The sequence below is a fragment of the Chrysemys picta genome, chromosome 22 (assembly GCF_011386835.1).
Source record: "Chrysemys picta bellii isolate R12L10 chromosome 22, ASM1138683v2, whole genome shotgun sequence".
Lineage (NCBI taxonomy): Eukaryota > Metazoa > Chordata > Testudines > Emydidae > Chrysemys > Chrysemys picta.
Genome location: NC_088812.1, coordinates 5,370,656 through 5,385,820, shown reverse-complemented (window position 1 = coordinate 5,385,820; position 15,165 = coordinate 5,370,656). Strand labels below are relative to the sequence as shown.

Below are 15,165 nucleotides of genomic sequence, written 5' to 3'. Positions count from 1 at the left end.
ACCACAGAGACGCTATGATTCTGCGCTGACCTGGAGAGGAAATGGTTGGGCCACAGTCCCTGACCCAGCAATTGTAAGAATAGGAAGTGTGACCACAGGCGTCTGTTCCCCTGGAAAGGAATGATGACGGCTCCTATCAATATAAACTGCACCGAAGGCAAGGAGCAGAACAGAGACATGTGCAGCCATGGAGACGGACAGCTCCTACCACAAATGGGACAACTCAGAGCAGGTGGAACTGACAATGCAGGGAGCGAGCAGCGCACCTGGGAGAGGCGGTAAAGGTGAGCTGCCTGAGGAAGGGTGGTATTGTGATTAAAGAACTGCCCTGGGAGTCAGGAGGCCTGTGTCTGATTCCTGGCTTTGCTAATTTGAAGTAGGCTGGTGCCCACAATCAGGAGAGTTTTTCTCTCTCTCTCTCCTAATGAGTGTCTTGGTTAAATCTGGATATTCCCATCATCCACATCAACTACTTTCTTATCATGGGGCAAACTCATCTCTGGGTCACTCCAGTGATTTCAGTGTTGCTATTTGAGGGATGAAACTGGTCCTGTGAGTAGGGTGACGAGACAGCAAGTGTGAAATAGGTGTGGGGTAATAGGAGCCTATGTAAGAGAGAGACCCAAAAATCAGGACTGTCCCTATAAAATCGGGACATATGATGACCCTACCTGTGAGCCTGCCCCTATCTCCCTGCCAGAACCTGAGAGGATTCTCATGCTTCATTTAAGGCAGGAGCTTCTCAATCTAGGTGTCACACTCACCCTGCCCTTCCCATATTGCCAAAAAGGGAGAGGGATTCCCAACATGGAAAATGGAACACAGGGAAGGCTGAGAACTGTGGTGAATCCCTCCCCTCCCTTTGTCCAGTCATCTTCTCTTGTAGGGAACCATGTTCAGTCTCTCCCAAAGGGAATGTTAGGAGGGGTTGATCCCACTTCGAGAGCTGTAACCAGTGTTGCTCCCTGCAGCTCTTTGCCTCTCCAACTCCACCCAAGGGAAGGCCATTGCGATCCTGTATCTCCTGCTGACGATTTGCATTGCAGTGGTCACAGCTCTCATCGTGATGAACCTTGGGAAATGTAAGTCTCCTGTTCATTTCTACCCCGGCCTCAGATCTCACCTGCCAAGAGTGAGGCTGCTCTGACTAGTTTGGGGTGGATTTTAGCAGTGGGGCACAAAATTGGGCTGAGACTGGAGGCTCAGTTGTGACCTTAATTATGGAGCAGTTGCCATTGCTAGGTAACTTTCACTCACCTCTGGGTTAAGGTGACCGGATTTTCAAAGGGCTGGGATTTGTCCTTAGCATAACTCCCGCTAGCTTTCCATGGGACTTGTGCTCGTAAATCTCAGAAAAATCCCACCCAAAATCAATAACCGGCCATGTTTGTGGTGACCTTTTGAAGGTTGTGAAATATTCATACAAACATTTTCTTTTTTTAACGGTGTGCTGGGGCCAGTGCAAAGGGCTGGCTGCGGATCCCACTAGCGGACAGGGAATGTCTGGGAGTGAGACATGCAATGGGGGCATAGCACAGTGCACTGCCACAATTGCCTCTTCCACATTAACACAAGGAGAGCTTGGGCCCGACAAATACATTCCTTCCCTTTTTAACTTTGCAACCAGCTAACCACACACAAACCGAGACAGGCTCCTTGTGGCAGCAGGCGGCTTTCTGCTCCGCACAGCAGTCAGAGCCCTGCATTGCTCTGGGAAGGCTGATCCTTTTCACTCTCAGCTTTGCTCTGCCCCTTTGAGCTGTCCAGCCACATTCCACGCCCGGGTGTAGTAATAGCAGCTGCACCGCACACCCTGGGGCCACTGGCAGCTCAGTGTAACATAGAGCAGCCCCAACGCAGCTCTACATTGTACCAAGGACACAGCTGATGTCCAGAATAATGAATCCCGGTGTTGAGCACAATGTGCCTGTAGTGGAGGATCACAGCTAGCATGAGGTAACGGACACCCAAAGACTTAGGTGGTAACTGGGAGGAAGGTGCATTTTACAGCAGCACTGATGTCCCCACATCTATGGATTTCCCCTGCTCATAAATTTTACTCTGCTATCAAAAGTCTCATGTCTACAGTGTCCCAGGGTCTTGCCGAAGCCCAGCTGGATCGAGATACGATTAGAAGAGATTCCAAGAGAAATCTATCAGATCACCAGGATTATCTAGGTGAGAGGATAAAGCAAATGTTTCTATTCCTCGTCAAACTTGGCAAATCTTTTTTTTCTCTACGTCTCAAGGGTGCGGAGAGTCTGGCCCACAGGGTCAGTTGCACGGCTGGTGGAAATTGATGTAGCTCGTTCGAATTCATTGGAACTGAGCAGACATACATCAGCTGGGGATCTGACCACAGCTCAGACAGGTCTGTAGATTATTGTTGGGAATGGGACAACCAGCTGAGGTGGAAGGAGCTCTTAGAAATTGTGGGATAACCTTCTCCTGCTCCTAGGATCGGTGATTGTCCAATGAGATTTTGTTCTGATGAAGTCACATTTTTACCAGTGTCTCATTGGCTGAGCGAGTTATGCTGCTGGGGAAGCCTTGGCGTAGATGCAATTGGTCTGTCCCAGGAGTAGGCGTGTGCCTGGGGCTCCCAGAAACAGCCACTGCTTGGATGAATGAGGACAGAGACCTGTGTCCTCCAGGACAGACCCAAGCTCAAATGAAGTAAGGAAGCAGTAATCTGGATGGGGGAGAAGTGTGGCGGTGGGTCTCCAATCATCCAGAAGGTGGTCCCTGCCAACCCACCTAGCATTGGGATCATTGTACAGCCTGATGCCCCTGGATTGCTTGAATGCAGTCCTGGGTCTGACCTGTTCTTTCCACCACAGTCTCCCTCCGCGGGTCATTGACTGGATCTCTGTGAATAAACGCTGTTGTTAACTTCCCAATTTCCCTGTGGGACTCTCAACGCTGTAACGAGCCTGCACCCACCTGGACTGCATGGGTATCACTGTGCAGCACATCATGGACAATGAGAACATCACAGTAACAATGAGTTAGTATTCAGACCCTGCTCTCCAAATGGGGTCTGAGCCCCAGCTGAGTAGAGGTTGGCTGCTGTGGTGGCGAAGGCATGGGCTGGACCTCAGGAGATCTGGCTTCAGTTCCCAGTTTTGCTGCTGACTTGAAAGAGTCACTTCATTTCTCTGTGCCTCAGTTTCACTATCTGTGAAATGGGTAACATTTCTTGTCTATTTGTATTGTAAGGTCTTCAGCACAGGTTAAGTGCGTGTCTCTCATTTTTTCCCTGTGCAGTGCCCAGAGCAACAAGGTCTCCATATCAGTTGGGGTCTGTGCAGCACCTGAGGGCCTCAATCTCAGTTGGGGCTTCTAGGCAATAATAATGAAATAATAAGTGAAACCCAATTACAACCTTACCAATTGCTGCCTGTAATGGGGGGACACTCACCTCTTGAGTGACTCCTGCTGCTGCATCTGGTCCTGAAGGACTTCCTCCTGCTCCTGGCGCCCCCTGTAGGTTGTCACCTTCAGTGGCTCAGCCGTCTGGCCAAGTCACACAGCTCAAAATGGATGAACACCTTCTGAAGTAGGAAAGAGTTCAACACACTTTCACCCCTCACTAGATGCTTCAGTCCCATCTCTGGGCCCTTTGAATCCCGCTCTTCTGAACAAGCCTTGTCCCCTTCCGGGGACTTAGACCACTTTGCTAATACAGGTGGGGACACCAGGCCTGCCCACTAGGTCCCAACCCATGGCCCCTATAAACAGCAACTCCGTATGGCCTCCTTTAATTGGTTGTTGCTACATTCGCTGGGCGTCTTCCCACTTGGTCTCTTTATCTCCGTCCGTTAACTTAGGTCTAGAGCTGTGAGCTCCTAGGTTTTGCAAATGCAGTGTGTTGAGCAACTTTGGCAGAACACAGTCCTGTTCCTCACCACTCTGGCCCCAGCCAGGGACTGACCTACAGTCAGCCCCTGCAGCCCTTTTTATCTGAGCCTGCTGGGCTCTGGCTGCTTCTGTGCAGCCTTTCTAGGCAGGCCTGCAGGACCCACCTTCGCTGCTCCTTTTGAGGCCTTAGTGTAGTAGGACCTCGGGGCCTCAAGCAGGGGGCCACAAAGGGCCAGGTACACCCTGTCAACCTGCCATTGCTGCATAATTTTCACACACCTCTGGATGAATGACCATGATCCAGCGCTCCCCGTGGGCAGGCATATGGGAGGGGCAGCCTGAGGGGTTGTGGTGGTGGTGGTGTTTAAAATTGAAACTGCCCATTCTTTCGTCTTCCTTTTAGAGTTGGAGATGTCAAAAGAATTCAGTGCCTTTACCAAACAACTACTTAAAGGTATGTTCTGCTGGTGTTTCTCAAGAGATTGCGGCATAACCGAAGAGTATCGCCAACCCCCCCGATGTTCAAAAATCATGAGTCAAACCCATGAGATTGGCTTAAAAATCATGAGCTTTTTAAAAATATGAAAAATGTTGGGCTCATATTATTCACCTCCTGGTTTCTGAGATGTTAGGGTCTTGGTCAGATCTCATTTTAAAGCTTTTCTCTGCAACCATGAGGGCCATAGACTTACCTTTTCTAAATGAAAGCTGAGATTCTTTCCTAGTGACATGAATCTAGGAACTGGGGCTTGAAGAAACTGATCAAATATTGTGAGAATTGTCAAACAATCATGGGAGTGGGCAACATTCCATGGCCCAGTGCATTGAGGTGGGCATAGGCGCCGACTCCATGGGTGCTCTCGGGCTGGAGTCTCTGGTCTTAAATTTTTTTTGTTTACCAGGCATGATCTAAACCACCGTCTTTGAATTCTATCAAGAGGCCTTTTTGTTTGGACTAATTCAGTCTTTCTGTCTCCCTTTTGCACCTTTCCCCCTCAATATTTGTTGTTACTGTGATATTTGATGAACTTTCAATCATTTTCACAGTTGAGCTCACAAGGAGGGTAAATTTGTAGACCCAGTTATCGCAATGGGTCTTGAGTGGTGTCTGGGAGGAAAATACACATTCCAGCAGCACTGATGTCCTCAAAGATTTGGGTTTTCCCCTGCTGATAAATTTTACTCTGCTATCAAGAGGTCTCATGTCTACAGTGTCCCAGGGTCTTGCTGAAGTCCAGCTGGATCGAGATACGTCCAGAAGAGATTCCAAGAGAAATCTGTCAGCTCTCCAGGACTATCTGGGTGAGAGGATAAAGGAAACATTTCTCTCCCTTTGATCTGGCACATCTTTTGGGGTTGTTACGCCTCAAGGAGAGGAGAGTCAGTCCCACGGGGTCAGACTCTTGGCGGGTGGAAATCACTTCAGTGGAGCGGAACCAACTTACATTAACTGGGGATGTGACCCACAGCTCATATAAGACCGAAGATGATTGTGGGGAGTGGGACAACCACAGGCGGTATAAGCAGCTCTTAGCGCTGGTTTACATTGAAAGCTCACAATCTGCACAGCTACGTCTCTAAGGGGTGTGATTTTTTTTTTTTTACACCGCTGACAGATGTAGCTATGCTGACCTAACCCGTGCCGTAGACAGTGCTAGGTTGATGGAAGAATTCTTCCATCGACCTAGCTACTGGCTCTTGGGAGAGTGGAGAACCCCTCCTGTCGTTGTGAGTGTCTACACTGAAGCACGGCTGCTGTAGCATTTTAGGTGTCAACATACCCTTGGAAGTTGTTGCATAACAACTGCTCTGATCTTAGGATCACTGAATATCCAATGAGACTTTGTTCTGATGAGGTCATGCTTCTACCTTGTGTCTCATTGGCTGAGAGTATTACACCTGGGGAAGCCATGAGCATGAGTGGAATTGGTCTGTACCAGGAGTACGCACATGCCTCTGGCCCCCATAAAGACAACTACTGCTTGGGTGAGTGGGAACTGAGACCCGTCTCCTCCAGGACACTCCCCTGACCATCTGAAAAAAAGAAGCAGGAATATGGGCAAGGGGAGGCCCCAGCCCACCCAGAAAAGTGTGGTTGTGAGTCCCCAAACACCCAGCAAATGACTCCTGCCAGCCCACCTACCCTTAGGATCATTGCACAAGGGAAGGGCCAATGGGAGCCATCATGCTGGGGTGTGCCTGATGCCCTTGGATTGCCTTCATGTATTCCTGGGTCTGACCAGTTTTTTACACCACAGTTTGCCTGTGTGGGTCATTAACTGATTCTGTCTTAATAAACACTGGTGTGAATTTGCTAATTTGCCCCTGGGACTCCAAACGCTGTAATGAGCCTGCACCCACCTGGACTGCATGGGTGTCTCTGTGCAGCACGTCCTGGGCACCGAGAACAATCACAGTAACAGTGGGTTAGTGCTCAGACCCTGCTGCTCCAAAAGGAGGTCTGAGACCCAGCTCAGTACAGGTTGTCTGCTATTGTGGCTAAAGCATGGGCTGGAACTCACAAGATCTGGCTTCAGGTCCCAGTTTTGCTGCTGACTCCGTGTGTGGCCTTGGAAGAGTCACTTCATTTCTCTGTGCTTCAGTTTCACTATCTGTGAAATGGGTAATGTTTCTTGTCTATTTGTATTGTAACCGTCTCTTTTTCTGTGTCTACACAGTGCTCAGAGCAATGGTACCCAATCTCAGTTCCGTTTGTGCATCACCTGGCACATAGGGGCCATAATCTTAGTTGGGGCCTCTAGGAAGCACTGTAATATAAATCATTAATAGCTAGAATAGCTACATCCTTGCCAACGACTGCCCTTGCTCCATAAATTTCACACACTCCTGGATGAATGGTCCTTATCCAGTGCTCCTCAGGGGTGGAACGTGTGGGTGGGGCAGCATGAGGTTCTGTGTTGTTGTTTTAAATGGAAACTCCACATTCTCTCATCTTTCTTTTAGAGTTGAAGATGTCCAAAGAATTCAACGTGTTTAACAGTCGACTTCTTAATGGTATGTTCTGCTGATGTTCCTCAAGAGGTTGGGCATAAACAGTTCCCTTGTGTTGCCAACCCCAGCATTCAAAAATCATGAGTCAAGACCATGAGAGTGGCTTAAAACTCATAAGAACATAAAAACATAAGAAAGGCCGTACTGGGTCAGACCAAAGGTCCATCCAGCCCAGTATCCTGTCTACTGACAGTGGACAATGCCAGGTGCCCCAGAGGGAGTGAACTTAACAGGTAATGATCAAGTGATCTCTCTCCTGCCATCCATCTCCACACTCTGACAAACAGAGGCTAGGGACATCATTCCTTACCCATCCTGGCTAATAGCCATGAATGGACTTAACCTCCATGAATTTGCCTAGTTTTCTTTTAAACCCTGTTTGAGTCCTAGGCTTCACAACCTCCTCAGGCAAGGAGTTCCACAGGTTAACTATGCGCTGTGTGAAGAAGAACTTCCTTTTATTTATTTAAAACTTGCTGCCAATTAATTTCATTTGGTGGCCCCTAGTTCTTGTATTATTGGAACAAGTAAATAACTTTTCCTTATTTACTTTCTCTACACCACTCATGATTTTAGATACCTCTATCATATCCCCCTTAGTCTCCTCTTTTCCAACCTGAAAAGTCCTAGCCTCTTTAATCTCTCCTCATATGGGACCCGTTCCAAATCCCTAATCATTTTAGTTGCCCTTTTCTGAACTTTTTCTAATGCCAGTATATCTGTTTTGAGATGAGGAGACCACGTCTGTATGCAGTATTCAAGATGTGGGCATACAATGGATCCCTTTTTTTAATGATTCCTAACATCCAGTTTGCTTTTTTGACTGCCACTGCACACTGCGTGGACATCTTCAGAGAACTATCCAGGATGATTCCAAGATTTCTTTCCTGATTAGTTGTAGCTAAATTAGCCCCCAACATATTGTATGTATAGTTGGTGTTGTTTTTCCAGTGTGCATAACTTTACATTTATCCACATTAAATTTCATTTGTTATTTTGTTGCCCAATCACTTAGTTTTTTTTAGATCTTTTTGAAGTTCTTCACAGTCTGCTTTGGTCTTAACTATCTTGAGCAGTTTAGTATCATCTGCAGACTTTGCCACCTCACTGTTTACTGCTTTCTCCAGATCATTTATGAATAAGTTGAATAGGATTGGTCCTAGGACTGACCCTTGGGGAACACCACTAGTTACCCCTCTCCATTCTGAAAATGTACCATTTATTCCTGCCCTGTGTTCCCTGTCTTTTAACCAGTTCTCAATCCATGAGAGGATCTTCCCTCTTATCCCATGACAACTTAAGTTACGTAAGAGCCTTTGGTGAGGGACCTTGTCAAAGGCTTTCTGGAAATCTAAGTACACTATGTCCACTGGATCCCCCTTTGTCCACATATTTGTTGACCCCTTCAAAGAACTCTAATAGATTAGTAAGACAAGATTTCCCTTTACAGAAACCATGTTAACTTGTTGGGCAAAAGTTATGTTCTTCCATGTGTTTGACAATTTTATTCTTTATTATTGTTTCAACTAATTTGCCCGGTACTGAGGTTAGACTTACCAGTCTGTAATTGCTGGGATCACCTCTACAGCCACTTTTTAAATATTGGTGTTACATTAGCTATCTTCCAGTCATTGCGTATAGAAGCCGATTTAAAGGACAGGTTACAAACCATAGTTAATAGTTCTGCAATTTCACATTTGAGTTCTTTCAGAACTCTTGGGTGAATGCCATCTGGTCCTGGTGACTTGTTACTGTTAAATTTATCAATTAATTCCAAAACCTGCTCGTGTGACACTTCAATCTGTGACAATTCCTCAGATTTGTCACCTACAAGGGACAGCTCAGGTTTGGGAATCTCCCTAACATCCTCATCCTTGAAGACTGAAGCAAAGAATCCATTTAGTTTCTCCGCAATGACTTTATCGTCTTTAAGTGCTCCTTTTGTATCTCGATCATCAAGGGGCCCCACTGGTTGTTTAGCAGGCTTCCTGCTTCTGATGTACTTAAAAAACATTTTGTTATTACCTTTGGAGTTTTTGGCTAGCTGTTCTTCAAACTCATTTTTGGCTTTTCTTATTACATTTTTACACTTCATTTGGCAGATTTTTAAAAATATAATAAATGTTGGGCTTGATTTATTTGTGTTCTTATTTCTGAGCCTTTAGGGTCATGCTTGGGTCACATTATTAAACTGTTCTCTGCTCCCACGAAGGGTAGAAATTAATAATTTTTTAATGAAAGCTGAGCCTCTCTCCTAACTGCATAAATCCAGGAGCTGAGGCTTGAAGAAACATATCAAATGTCACAAGACGTGCAATAAAATCATGGGGGTTGCCCACGGGTGGGGTCTCTCCCTTTGAGGCGCCCATGTACAGCAGTTCTTTTCTGTCCCCTGTTGTCTGCAGTGTCCAAGGAGCTGGCTGGGGTTAGGCTGGGGATCGAGGAGATCCAAGCAGATCACGTGAAAGACCCATCACATCTCCAGGATGCCATAGGTGAGAAACATTCTTTTCCTTCCTTTACCTGATCACTGCTACTTCCTTGTACAGGGACTCCCAGGTCTGATCTTCCCCTGAGGAGGGCAAGCTGAAATGGAAGGCGAGAAGGAGGATAAGAAAGGGGAAGTATGGAGCAGGGAGCCCTACATGGATAATCCCGTTTTAGTTTGGGATCCGCTCCATCCTGCTCCCATGGGCCTCCCCAGGTTTTATCCTGAGCCCAGTTCATGCTGCAGGAGATCTCAGACCCTGATCCAGCAAAGGCACTTAGGCATGTGTAACCCATTGGTGAGCAGTGTGACAGGTAACGCCTCTGTGCTGCTCTCGGAGATGGTTCAACAGCTTTCTCTCATGCTGAAGTAGTTCTTGCTGTTAGCCCTGGAGGGCCCCAGTTCAATCCCCAAGTTGTTACCCACGATAGCAGCTGTCAAACAACTCTATGCTCCTGATGACTGTGTGGGATGACACGTGCTCAGAGCAGTGGACCCGGGTGGGGTACACCGATGATATCTAAAATTTCCAAAGGGGTCTGCACCTCCATTCTAAAGTTCAGGAGTCTGCAAATGAAAACAGCTTTGTGTATAGGCGCATTGCTGAATCGTGGTCTCAGTACCCGGTAGATACATGGGAGTGGGGGCCGGGTATAGGGGGTGGTTGGGTGGGGGCTCTAGTCCACTCAGCGCTGCTGAGAGCTCTTAGCTTCAATGGCCTGCAGAAGGAATTTGGGAATGCTCAGCCTTTCTGGTATGAGGCCCATCCAATGCAAACATGAGCTGGATTCTCATCTTCGTTCTGCTGGTGTCAGTGCCGTGACTGTGGAATTAGACCTCCATAGAAGAGCCCCGTGATGCAGAACTGGAGTGTGGGCTATGTGATTGTGAGCCTATTGAAGTAAAAATTCCCTCACTGAATTAAACAGTTGGCTTGAAGGAAAATCAACGAACCAAGGCTAGCAGAGGTGCTTAGGTAATACAATAGTCAACTCCAGTATCCGAGAATGGATAGGTCGAAGGCTGTGAATGCAGACAGAGAGTGTGTTTGCGAATGGATGGACACATAGAAATTTCCAGCTGCTGTGAAGGAAAGTCTGAGCCAGGCCAGAAATATCAACCTGTTGATTCCGTTGGCATTTTTCTACCCCCTGCCTGCCCTGACAGAGATAAGGAACCTAACGCACAGTATGTCGAAGGAGCTGGCTGAGGTGAGAAGGGACCGTGACAGACTCCAGGAGGTCTTGAGCAGGGTGCAGGCCGAATTACAGAACCTCAAAGGTAAAGAGGCACCGGGCAGGGCTGTGACGCCTGTGACAGCATTAACCTCAAAAGCCTAGAGTCAGTGAAAGCCAACAGGGAACAACACATTCGACTGCCATGATCCCAATAGGCCTATGGCCTGTGCAGCTCCCTCTGCACTTAAACTGACCACATCTCTCCAGCTGGGAGTCCCCAGTGGCTGTAGAGCCACCACAGATGTCTCCAATGCCACCCTCCTGTCTGGCCCCAATTCTCTCATTGGTTCTATGCCTTGGGCACCAGAGTTGGTGTAGAACCAGCCAGAGACTCAGGGACCCATAGGCCATTCCCTAATAGCTGCCCCCCATCTAATGGAAACAGACCCAGCTGATAATCTTGGCCCTAGTTGGCTAAATACATAATGAAGCCTAACATGAGATGGATACAATACTGTATAGCAGAAGCCACCAGATGGTGCTGTGGTACATCAGCTTGCAAATTCTCTTTCTAAGCATGTCAGCCGTATTGAAGACATGCTATGTCGTTCTTTGCAGGCTGTGAAATTTTTTGGGGGGGGAGCTGTGGCAACTCCACAGAGGATGAATATAAATCTATGAATGAATATTAAATGGATGAATATTTGCAACAATCTATTTAGCAAACTTTTCAGGAGGGTGCGGGGAAATTTCTTCGTGAAATTTATTAATAAGTCCAAATACTGAATAAAGGCTAGAATTTCTTTAACTGCTTGGGAGCACTTGGACTGCATTTTCACTCTCTAATCCAGGCTTGTCCCAAAATTTTGACTTCTCACAGAATTCACCTGCATGATATGTCCACCCGGCTGGCAGCGTTTTGAGAAAAGTTGCTACTTCTTTTCAACATCAGCTAAATCCTGGCAGGATGCTAAGCAGTTCTGTACCAATGAAGGGTCTGGCCTGGTTATCGTTAACACCGAAGAGGAACAGGTAAGCCAGCCACTCAGATTCCTATTGTGTATCATGCAGAATGGAGGAATTAAGCTCAAGGGGCCAGATTCTGTGCTGTTACACCAGGGTGAATCTGGAGTTACTCTAGAGTTACCCCAGCGAACCTAAGATCACAGTCTGTCCCAAGTTCTCTGGGAATTTAGCAATATCTTTGGGTGTAGCTTGCTGTTCAAGGGACATTGAGGGGACCTGGATACTTACAGTCATTTGAAAAATGTTGCGTGAGCTTTGTGAACAGAAATCTCAGAGTCAGATGTGGATGGTTTGATGGGAATCAAAATTCATGTGTGTGTTGGGGGCGGTTCTAATCCCGTGTGAATCCAAATCACAGAGTTTCATGGGGATCCTAAAAATTATATTTGATTGCTACTGACCTAGGCAGGATTTCAGCTGCTGACCCAGAGGTAAAATGCTTTCCACAGGAGGTCACTTCTACACTAGGAAAGGCCTTCTGATATCCTGTGGAAGACCCCACTCCTGATTCCTCTTTGGGACTTTGCAGAAGGAATCCTGCCCTGAGGGAGACTCCACTTTAAGTTTTACATTGAGCCCGGTGCCTGCTGGGAACAGGACTTTGGGAGACTAGTTGGTGCTGGGAGGATGCCCATGTAGTGCAGAGGTGGGCAAGGTACTGGTGTGAATCTGGAGTCACCAGAACCTAAATCTGACTCACGTGCACTACAGCTCATAGCGTGTGTATTTCGCTATCCCGTCTTCAGTTCTGGATTTAAGGCTCCCCCAGTAACCAGGGTGCAGAATGGGACTTAACAGGGACTGTAAGATGATTCCTTGGTCCCCCTGCCTGGAGGAGACCTATGGCCATGGATTTCACAGTCCCCAGAGGCAGACCTTCAGCAGCTGTAGAAGGATTGAAAATTATCTGCAGCCCTCAGGGAACAGCCGTGTAATATTCAGCCTTATTATTATCACTTATTTGCACTGTGGTAGCACGTAGAAGTACCAATCAGAGCCCTGTTTTATCTAGGTGCTGTACACACGTTACAAAAAGAAAGTCCCTGCCCCAAACAGGCCAGTGTTCACTCCTATTCTAAAGGGGAAATTTGCAGGACAAAGGGCAGAGATGAAATACCAGTGGTCAGAAAATGACTTTTTTTTTTTCCTGTGGAAAATTTCATTTTGGGGGGCAAACATTTATATATTGCAATTATTGGATTGAAAATCGAAACATTTCAATTTGGAAATGCTGCTGCAGTGCCTCATGGGAGCTGTAGTTTGGATGCCTCAGGCCCCCATTCTTTAGAGGTCAGACTACATCTCCCATGATGCACAATGGTCACTCCTCTTGAAGAGAGAAAGTGAAGCATCCAATGGAATGCCTGGTGCATCTTGGGAAATGTAGGGTGGCCAGACTTAATGTCAAGGTTTGGAAAAACAGGGGGAGGAGTGACAATGTACAGCGACAGACTCTGCTGGCCACAAAACACGGGCCCCATGAAACCCCCTCATCTCCCCCCTTAACTTCTGCTTGGGATCACGATTGTCTCCTTCACCTGTTTTCCCACATAGACGTTTTTGTCAAACCACATCACTCATCCCCATGTGTACTGGCTGGGCCTCAGCGACTCAGCGAAGGAAGGGGAGTGGCGCTGGCTGGACGGCAGCCCCCTGTCTGTCAGGCAAGTCCCTCTTTGTTTGGCCTCTTTGGAGAGAGAACTGTCCCTTACAATCAGCTGTTTCTGCTTTATCTGCTGTCCTGCTAAAGAGCCAGATGGAGCATTGATACCAATGCAATTGATACTAGAGGGGTCTCTGATCCCCTTTATTTGTTAAGCCACGTAAAGAAGGTTATGAGTCTGCTACTGCCTCCATGCTAATGTCATCCAGGGTCAGCACAGAGCCGGGGCAGATCCTGGGATGTTCCTGGGGAGCAGAAAGCTGCTTGACCATGGGGCATTCTGAATGTCCTGCTAAGGAACGGGGCTGGGGAGAACAGCAACATGGCCCTGTCCACTGGGCAAGGAGGCAGCACTCCTGGGTTGTAGTCCCATGAGTGTGCTCTGCTGGCCGACTGTGAGGCACATCTCTTCCTGCTCTGTGCCTCAGTTTCCTCACCTGTAAAATGCACTGGAAACTGATGTCGTCCAAACTGAGAACAGCTCTGGCTTGAGCAGTGGCTGGGCCAGCTTCCCCCTATTCAGTGGCTAGCACCAACCTGCCATGGTCCTGACCTCTAGTTACTACCTCAAGGAGTGAGTAGGCAGATCAGTCCATGCCCACCTTGACTCTCTCTGCTAAAACTATCAGACCAGTCACATCACCGCCGCCAACGGGCACTGGAGACCTGTCCCCTAGGAGCTGGCTCATTTCACACCACCTGCATGGAGGAAGTTTTCGAACCAGAGACACTGTACTCATGTGGACTCTGTTCTGTTACTAAGACCCACAGCCGCACTGGGAATGTGATGGGAGATGATTGCCAGCAGGGGCAGCCTATGGAAGCCAGGAGCAAGTGGAGCATTTGCAGGGGTGCTGGGATACACAGCACCCACCAGTGGGAGTTGCTCTAAGAGCACAGCCATTCAAACCATGTTTCTGCAGTGCAGGCACAGTCAAGCATAGGTCTCTTTGTGCCCTGACTGCCCTCTGTGCTGTGATGAGCAGCCACCCATCCTCTGCCTTCTTCCATCCACCCATCTTCCTCTTACCCACCTACTGCACCACCTGGCCTGCCAACCCCTGCTGTTTGGATGGTGACATTGAAAGGCAGCTAGAGCTGTGTGAAGCAGCTGGCATCCACCAGGGTCCTTCCATCCAAAGTTATTGGTTCCCCCACCTCCCTTTTAGAACGTCCATACCCACCTCTAATTCCAAGGGGCTTCGGTTTGTTTTTCAGGTTCTGGGGACCCGGAGAACCCAACGATGTTGGGCAGCAAGGGGAGGACTGTGGCAGCCTCCGCTTTGACGGGAAGTGGAACGATGCCATCTGCTCCGTGACGGAGCACTGGATCTGTGAACGGCAGTGCTAGCTGAGTCCCTGAATCCACAACAGGGACGGGGGTGGGGGGGGGGTGTCACACAGCCTGCCCCTCGTGGGACAGCTTAGCAGCTCATCTGTCTAAATCAGTGATTCTCAGACTGCCACTCGCGACCTGCAAGAAGCTCTTCAATGTGTCTCCTGCAGTTCTTTGCAGCACGCGCTATTAAAACACTGTGATTTAATTATTAGCAGATCTAAGTTATTAACCAATCTGGATGCTTTTACTATGTTATTAACCCATTGAGTTATCAACTTGCACTAAGCTACTAACTTATTTGTTGTGAGAATACTATATATAGATATGAAACTAAATATTTCCCATCACACTGTTTCAATATGAATAGTACTATAGTCAATGAATTCACCTACTGTGGTTTTTTTGCGTAACGGTGATGGCTAATTTGACTCCTGAGCCACCGAGGTCCGAGTATCACTGCTCTACACGCTGGGCGGCTATTGCAGCCAGTGGAGCTATGGGACAGGATCATGGAAAGCAGAGGTGGAGAAGCTGACTGGCATTGGACCGTCTGATCCATACTGGAGTTTTCTGGTACCATCCTGGCACATCTTTACAT

The 15,165-nt window shown here is 47.8% G+C and overlaps 1 protein-coding gene across 6 annotated transcripts in view; it reads left to right on the top strand.

Moving 5' to 3' along the window:
* LOC101944732 (CD209 antigen-like protein C) overlaps window positions 1-14,950 on the top strand; it is a 30,503-nt gene extending 15,553 nt beyond the window's left edge. The window contains exons 2-11 of one of the 6 annotated variants that reach the window (XM_065576121.1): window positions 233-284; window positions 972-1,082; window positions 2,089-2,178; window positions 4,265-4,315; window positions 5,074-5,163; window positions 6,826-6,876; window positions 9,279-9,368; window positions 10,529-10,642; window positions 11,420-11,571; window positions 13,120-14,950. In XM_065576121.1, coding sequence (XP_065432193.1) covers window positions 233-284; window positions 972-1,082; window positions 2,089-2,178; window positions 4,265-4,315; window positions 5,074-5,163; window positions 6,826-6,876; window positions 9,279-9,368; window positions 10,529-10,642; window positions 11,420-11,571; window positions 13,120-13,383 — 1,065 coding nt within the window. In that variant the 3' untranslated portion in view covers window positions 13,384-14,950. Of the gene's footprint in view, window positions 1-106; window positions 285-971; window positions 1,083-2,088; window positions 2,179-4,264; window positions 4,316-5,073; window positions 5,164-6,825; window positions 6,877-9,278; window positions 9,369-10,528; window positions 10,643-11,419; window positions 11,572-13,119 lie in introns of those variants that run through there. The other 5 variants (XM_065576120.1, XM_065576123.1, XM_065576128.1 and 2 more) reach the window with 5 other exon arrangements.
* Window positions 14,951-15,165: the final 215 nt, after the last annotated feature.